General features: G+C 44.2%; 1 protein-coding gene across 5 annotated transcripts in view; it reads right to left on the reverse strand.

Annotated features, from left to right (window-relative positions):
- LOC148032359 (uncharacterized) overlaps window positions 1–7,644 on the reverse strand; it is a 32,627-nt gene extending 24,983 nt beyond the window's left edge. For 2 of the 5 annotated variants that reach the window (XM_087682999.1, XM_087683000.1), the window contains exons 1-3: window positions 7,458–7,644; window positions 7,216–7,323; window positions 6,749–6,916 (exon numbers count right to left, since the gene is read on the reverse strand). In XM_087682999.1, coding sequence (XP_087539125.1) covers window positions 6,749–6,916; window positions 7,216–7,323; window positions 7,458–7,559 — 378 coding nt within the window. In that variant the 5' untranslated portion in view covers window positions 7,560–7,644. The remainder of the gene's footprint in view (window positions 1–6,748; window positions 6,917–7,215; window positions 7,324–7,457) is intronic. The other 3 variants (XM_087682998.1, XM_087682997.1, XM_087683001.1) reach the window with 3 other exon arrangements.
- Window positions 7,645–8,622: the final 978 nt, after the last annotated feature.

The following is an 8,622-nucleotide window of genomic DNA, read 5'->3' on the forward strand; positions in this document are numbered from 1 at the left end:
ACACCAAAAGGTAGAGGAGAATATTAGAGTGTGTTGAAACCTGCAAAATATAATCTATGAATAATGGCTGCCACCAAATTGCCCTCTTATAAATAGCAAGATATGCTCAAAACTAGCCAACCGAGTCAAACTCGCCCCAAAAATATTGGTCGATTGCATCATTTACAACAATAAGATAATGTTCACGGCCACTGAAAATGTAGATTGCAAAATAATAATGTTGATCACCTCTGCTAAGTGTATACATGCCCTCCAACCCCACAAAAAAAAGAAATGCAAAGAAGGTGGAAACTAATCTCTGGCAATGTGAACACACCCGAAACTCACTTAGGAAAGAAATGCATGCTTTAAACAAAGCTGCTCCTCCATCAAAACACATGACAAACTAAATGTCTAAGCTCCTAATGTCCCTGTCTGATTCAAACTGAGGCTCACAAACAGGAGATGACTGTGCAAGACACACATAACTGCTAATAGGTGGATGGAGCCTCACACATCGTCTATAACTTCCGCAACAAGTCTAAAATTTTCCTCCAAGAGGTAACCGCCAAAAGGACCTCTTTAGAAATGCATCAAAGAATAGCAGAATACGCACAAGTATCATCTATATCCCATGTAAGCATAGATTCCTCATAGTTGTCATAGTCCCAATCATCTCGAAGAGGAGCTAGAGTTTGGGGCCACACAACAGCTCCTAAAACCACATACCATAACACTTGTGCATAAACCACGCATTCATAATAGCACTCTAGATTAGGTAACCATGACCATGAAGCTTATCATTAGATCAGCAGTAGGGAGGTGCCATTTGGAGAGGATAGGATAGGATGAGAAGATAAAGCAAAGAAAAGAAACTGCGAAAGAGGACAGCCAAAATACAGCTGAAAACAAAACAACTACTGTACATAAAGAGAATCAGGTCAGAGCAATCAAAATCAGCCAGCAGAAGATCAAGGGCAAGTATTTAGCCTAAAAATGATGTCGCCCAGCCTGCAAGAGGATGCGGAAACTGAAAATGCAGAGGCTGCCAGCCAAGACACAGACTATGGGAGCATTAAATGCAGCAGAACAGCCAGCAAGAAGGTTGCCTCAGCAAAACACAGGAGCAGCAGATCAAAACACAGTTGGGCCAGCAGCGGGCTGATTTGCAGCAAACTAGTGTTACCTAAGCTGAAAAGTGGTCACAACATACACGGATGATCAGCGAGGAGGGAGCCCGGCTATAAATAGCCAACAATCACGATCACGTCAGCCAGCATCTAGCTCAAGATAACACTCTGCTAGCCATAATGACCAGTCAACCATAAAACAGGAAAAAATAACTGGCACCCATTGATCCATACAGAAAAAGAAATGTGCAGCCCACCGAAAACACACCAGACTCACTCATGGACTGACTAATCTACTAGCACTAAGAGGGAATGTTAAGTTTAAAGAGACACCTTACTCATTAAACCTTCATTAGCTCATTTTCAACAACACTTGAAACTTGAATTTTAATGTACAAAGTGCTTCAATGTTCCACAAGCAAACCCCCACACTTTTGGTTGGTTCCTCATTTGTAAATAGATGGTACGCATAGTCACTTGCATCCTGTCCTATTTAGTCTCCATCACGTGGCTGCCATTGAGAAACCCATCACCCGTAGTTTGCATTTTTGTGTTTCTGCATTTTGCGTTTAGGGTTTGCAGCCCCAAAAAGGGACGCCATCCTAGACTAACTGTGCCAATTTATAGGCCACTCTCTCATTCATTCGTAACGGCTGATTCATTCAATCCGTCACCTCTTCTCTCCAGCCTCTCCACTACCCTCACACCCCTTTAAGAGAACATTGCGATTTGTGGTTCGTGGCTATCATCATCATCATCATCCTTGTGCTACGGCACCCTTGTTCCCTTGTATCACCTTCACTCCATGATTCAGAACTTCATCATTCCATTCATCAGAGTTTCTTCTCTCTTCTCTTCTCTTCTCCATGTTTGCCAAGTTCACTCTGTGTTCCTACCTGCAAACCCTACTGTCTTGCTGGTACGTCATCTTTTGACATGATATCAGAGCTGGATCTGCTCTAACAGCAGCAAAGATCCTCCACTCCAATGAAGGCAAAGACCCGTGACGGGTTCGGCATCCACTTCTCTTCTTCTTCCACTACATCGATATCTCATTTTTGCAGGTTTCGGGTGTTTTCAGCTTGCTGCCCACACCCCTTTCGCAAAGGACATCGCAGTCTCAGCTATCCCTTGCTGTCATCTACAATTTGGCATCTGTTTCTAGCCTTCCACCCGCAGTTTGCAGCTGTTTACAGCAAAGTGATTGTTGCTAATCACTCTCCGTTCAGAAAACAATCTCGTTTTTGCAGATTTCAGGTATTTCAGCTGGCTACCCACACCCCAAACGCGGAGGACATCACGGTCCAAGCTGGCCATTGCTGTCTACAACAGTCTGACACCTGTTTCCAACCTATCACACACTGTTCGGAGCTGATTTCAGCATGTTGACCGCTGCTGCTGTTTTTTTCTGCGTTTTTAGTCTCTCTCTCCTCACCTGCATTTTTCTACTGGTTGCTGGTCGCATCCTCCTCCCACTGGCAGCTCACTTCCAACCCTCCCACTGCCCTCCCACCCCTTGAGGTAGACATTGAGGTTCGTGCTTCAAACTACCCTCACACCCCTTGAGGCAGACATTGCGGTTCGTGGTTCGTGGTAGCTGACCTCTTCCACCTCTCCCTTCCTCAACAAGCACACTGGTACCCATGGCTCCCCTCACACCCCTTGAGACGAACATTGCGGTTCGTGGTTCGTGGTAGCTGACCTCTTCCACCTCTCCCTTCCTCAACAAGCACACTGGTACCCATGGCTTCTTTACCTACAAATGACCAGACTATTGGGTGCTCCTACTGTGGCATCACCGGACACACCACCGAAGATTGCTGACATCGACCTTTACTCCCCACCCCCGGAGTATATGTCTCCCACCTGGGACTTCTTGTGCCACCTCTCCTTCCTAGGCCACACAGAACATTCTACATCGGCTATCAGAGTACTATGCTCAAGGCAATAAGATGCACCTAATACGCACTAAGTCCTTTCGAGCACATGGAGGATTGATTAGCGCTACAACCTCCTGGAGATCGTTGCAATGCCAGCGGCAATCTTCTCCCAGTTATTTTCAAGTACAGTGGCTTTCACGACGCACGGATCTGCAATCCGCTCCATCGAGAGACAGTGATTGTTTGATACGGTCTCCTTGTCAATCCACTCCTTTGAAAGAGAGTGGCTGCTCGACTCCGTCCTCTTCTTCGGCTACCCAATCTACTCCACTGAGAGACAATGACTGTTGCCCACCTCTTGCTCATTCTGAACCCCACCCTTCCCCACCCTCAACTACTCAAGTTCAAAGGCTACCTTTGGGAGCTCTTCGGCACCCCAAATACCTTCTTCGGTACAATCGGCGGCACTTCCTTCGTCATCAAACATTTCGAAGTCCGTGATCCATGAGTTTTTGGATTCCCTATCTACTTCAGAGGGGGATGTTTATTTCTTTGCCCTCAGAGGAGGCATCTACTTCTTCAACTTCAGCGGGGACCCCTCCACCTCCCACCTCAGAGAGGGAACCTACTCCACATGAAGTTCTTCACCCATCCTCTATTTTCTTGGGGTGGCTGTCTTCGACCACACATCTCTTCTACTGATACCCAAGATCTTCAAGTACCACCTAGATCAAAACCTCGAAGTTTCAGCTACGACTTGGTGGCGAGGCCTTCGTATTCCTTCCAGCATGGATGCACGGAGCTAATGGCTTCTCTCCCAAGAATCAATCCTGTTATTTACTGCAAGTTCCCTTTCCGGTGGAAATCTTGCATCTTAGGGATCCTCTACATCTTCTTCCTCCTCTTCTTATTGCCTTGGTCACTTGGTCAACATGGAGCCAACTCTCGAGATAAAGTGCGAGCATATCCTTATGGTTCTCGGCACCACACAAAGTCCGATATTCCTCCTATGCATTGCATGTTTTCATCATCTTCGTACTAGGGCGCTTAGGCAAGTGAACAATTTCCCCATGAGGGACACTGTCCAAGTGGCACCAGTTGCATGAGCATTCTTCAACATGTAGCATTCCATCTCCATCTCACTCTTCTCTTGTTTCCCTTTTTGGGCCTGCAAGGAGGTGTTGAGAAACCCTTCATCCGCAGTTTGCGTTTTTGTGTTTCTACGTTTTTCTTTTAGGATTTGCAACCCCAAAAAGAGGCACCATCCTAGACTGACTGTGCATATTTATAGGCCACTCTCTCATTCATTTCTAACAGCTGATTCATTCAGTCCATCACCTCTTCTCTCCAACCTCTCCACTACCCTCACACCCCTCCAAGAGGACATTGCGATTCATTATTCATGGCTGCTATCATCATCTTCCTTGTGCTACACCACCCTTATTCCCTTGTATCACATTCACTCCATGATTCAAAACTTCATCATTCCATTCATTAGAGTTTCCTCTCTCTTCTCTTCTCTTCTCCATGTTTGCCGAGTTCACTCCATATTCCTCCCCGCAAACCCTATTGTCTCACTGGTATGTCATCTTTTGACAGCTGCACCCTCCTAATCTCCAACTACTACCATGACCACCTACTGCCACCATCATTGGCGCGGCTGATAGACTTGCATCCTATTCTATTCAGTCTCCATCACGTGGTGTAGCAATGTACTGCATGGTGACAAACTTTGCAAGGTGAGGATGAAGAGGATGAAGATTACTATCGAGATACTCAGAGTTCAAAAAACACATGATGGCAGCAACTCTAGAGTGTGCTGCAAGATAAAAGGCAACCAATTGAAGAGAGAAGAAGCAAGCAATGGCAGCATCGAGAGGAGTGACCTAGTGGCAGCATGCACCAAAAGCGCACCTGTCTAAAGAGTACTAGACAGTTGAGTGGCACCACCAAGATGTTGGCAGCAACAGAGGAGGTTGAGGCAGCAGCTCCCAGAGCAAGGTGGCAGCTCAAGGGGATGGGCAGTAGCCTACTAAATGAGGGGAGCAACCATTGGAGAGGAAGAATGATAATGATGATGATGATGATGGAGAGCTTGGCATGAATGTAGGGGATCACAGCAGGATGCCCACAGCACATTCTTATATAGGCAACTTTCAAGCATTCGTCCTACTGTCACAATCAAAATGCTTTTACCATGAATAGTTCTTCTTGGAGCTATTTTTTTGGAGTTAAATTAGGCTGAAATGCATTATAATTTCTCTTGATCAAGACTTTTAAATTTAGTTTATCAACACCTTAAAGAAGCAAAACAACTTAAGCTCTATGAAACCCAAGTTGGGTTCCATGATACATATTAAAGACTCTTAGTTAAATGTAACGAGTAACACACACACCTAAAAGGAACAATCTTGACAATAGAATCAGAGAAACAAGGCACTAAGATGGGAAGCCCCTCATCAACAAGAGACAACTATCTCCAATTATCAACCACAACATAGAGCCAGCATCTACAAGATTACTACAACCCACATATTGTCTAGTAGTGCCTTACTATATACAGTAACTAAGATTAACACTATTAAAAGTTTATTATTAACAAAGGCTTGTAAGAAAAGCTATTGGAAGCACATAGTAAAAAGTTATTGATGATGAAGCTTGTAACTAATGCTTCCATGTAGAATTCTTGTATAACAAAACATCGATTTGTTCTTTTCTTTAAAAAACTCTAGCAAAGGCTTGCCAATACATCATTGAGGGCTTGGAAAGCAAAAGCCAAAAATTGGCTGCAGCCCTCGTCTATTGTTGTGCATGATCTTTGGGAAAATGTGACCAAATATACAAAAAGGGAAATAAAGACTCAAGAACATCCTATGATCAAGTACTATCATCCTTCCAAATTGTGGGAGGAAAAAAATAATAGGTGAGTTTTAAGTAAAAGGAGACAAACTAGTGAATATCATTAATTGGAAACTAGTAAATACTCCCCCCAGATGACTATTTACCAGTAAAATAGTAAATAGTCATCTGGGCGAACTATTTAGCCCTTTTAGAAGGCAAATACTTCCCCCAGATGACCCCAAAACCAATGGTTTCAAAAATCTTAATGTTTTCCTCTAGAATCTAATCCAACCAAACTCGTCAATCATCACTTCTATCATTCTCAATCCTAATGACTTTGGCTCAATAAGGGAGATTTGAGCACATGTGCTGCCTGTTAAGGCAGGAATACAAATTATTTATGCTCACAGGGGTGCAGCTGTTCTCACATCAGGTTGTGCCTAGCTCCACTTTCCTTATCAAGTAAAGCACATCACACCCCCCACCCAAGTTATAGAAGTCATCAGTCAACCATAGGAGCAGTGCTTGGGAAGTTGTGACACTCCCTAAGCAGTTGATTGAGTACCAAAGCAATCAGCTCAGACAGTAAAACAGTCTGAATTTGAAAGAATATCAACAGACAAGGCAGCCACCACGCCCATATGCAGTTCAGTCAACAGTTTCTGTCAATTAGTCGACCCAAGATTTGGTGCAGGTTCTTTTTCTTTCAAGCACCACACATACAAATCCAAGCAATCCTCTCAATTTTGGATTTTACATAAACCTACAGCCTCTTTGTTCCACCCTTTTATGGATAGAACTTGGAGATCATTCCTCAACATAAAAATTGAAGATAATCCCTTTATTTAATTAGTTTTTAAAGCACTCCAAGAAAGAACGATCATTGTTGAGGGATTGAAGAGTTAGAATCAAACTTACTCCTTCAGCAGCCCAGCCATTTCTGAAGGAGAACTCTGCAGGTTCAATTCCTCGACAGTCAAAACACATGACTGGAACAAACTTTCCCGCCTCACTGTCTTCAAGAGTGTAGGGCTTCCCCTTACCCTCAACCATTGTGATCGATCCTTCCCTGCCACAAAACTTGCACTGAAATGCATGAAATTAAGGCATGTGCCTCAGGGAGACCAATATGCTCATTGAGAAATGGATCACAAAGAAGAGACAGGAATCCTTTAGCAGTAGAAGATCACATCTAAGCACATGAAAAAGAAGTACAAGGATGCATGAATGGTATCATGTGCATAGATTAACAAGTAAGCGACTGATGCACATATCATGGTACGCTGTTTAAGCGATCAATGTTTAGACCTAATTCACGGAATAAGCATGCATAATCATGCATGATTGTCTACGACAAACAAGCAGCAAGTATGGGAAGCCTTTACCTTTTGCACCAGGTGAGCTTTTCCTCTGCTGTTTGGCATGTCAACCTGTTCCGACATGCTCACAGCAGAGAACTTATCGGATATTTCGCCACAGCTGCCACATTTGATCTGGAGAGCCACAAAGAGCGGCAATCATGGCATGAAAGTGTTGCAAGAAGCAATCATGGCGTGAAATTGTTGCAATCTTCTTGTGCACGCCTCCAGTGCAAACAGCAAAATCGTGACATGAAGGAATGAAATACCTTGAAGAAGTAAGTGAAATCTGCCTCTTCGGAAGTGCCGTGCGGGCGCAGATTGGTCAGGTTTTCCAACTCTGCTTTTATCTCCAACGAAAGCAGAACCATTTTGCTCTACGTAGCCGAGTGTCAGCAGCAAAGCATTTGGCAGTGAAGAGTCGACTTTTGATAGTTCAAGGTTTTTAACACCTTCAAACAAAGCCTCCTCTGGTTAAGTAGAGCTAGCCCTGATTTGTTTCCTCTAGTTAAGTAAAGCTAGCCCTATAAGGGCTTTTAGCTATACCATGGTGCTATCACCGGAAACACCTAGATCGGGAGTAGTAATAACTTTAAGTCCTACTTGGTTTCCACTCTACCTGTGATTCTCTATGCCCAGTGTGAACCCTCTTATGTACTGTGTCACAAGGATATAGTTCTAGGATGTGCCTATGTTGTACCGTTTCTTTGATTGAATAATATAAGAGTATACCTTGCTCTCACATATCGTGCTACCTTTCTGTGCCGTGTTGAGTGAGTAATGAGTGCAGGTGCATCACACTTGGTATCAAAGCAACTCTTGCTGGAAGTGAAGGAGTGCTCATGGAAGCAGGAGAGAGGATCCAATGCCCCAAAGAGAACGAGCCGAAATGACCCACGTCATGTCACCCCACGTCATGTTGACCCCCGTCACATTGACCCCGACGTGATACCCGACACAACGACCACGTCACCATCCACCATCTAAAAACGTGACACGACTTCCCCACGGCACAACCACCACCCAAAGGCGAAACGTGGCTTCCCCGCATCGACAACCCCCACTGACCACATGGAGGACAATAGAGAGAATGTACCCATCCCAACAATGGAAGAGAGGAAGAATAGTAGAGGGCAAGAATGGAAAGTAGCCCAAGAGGAGAAGGTAGTGGATTGGAGAGGCAGTTGGAGGGCATGTGAGGCATGCTAGAGTCAATTTGGAGAAACATGCAAATTAAGGAAGAGGAATAGGAAAGAAGAAGAAAATTAGAAGTGAAGCAAGGCTATAGAGAATGGATGTTACAGCAACAAGAAGAGAAGAAAATGTAAAAAATACAAGAGGAGATGGATAGATTAGGGAGAGAGGAGACTTCTAGGAGGGCACAAGAAATAAGAAAAGACAAGGAGAATGTAGTAAAAGATAGAAGTAGGAGGA

Source organism: Lygodium microphyllum, chromosome 8 (assembly GCF_053477565.2).
Source record: "Lygodium microphyllum isolate KBCC chromosome 8, Lygodium_microphyllum_v1.1.10, whole genome shotgun sequence".
NCBI lineage: Eukaryota > Viridiplantae > Streptophyta > Polypodiopsida > Schizaeales > Lygodiaceae > Lygodium > Lygodium microphyllum.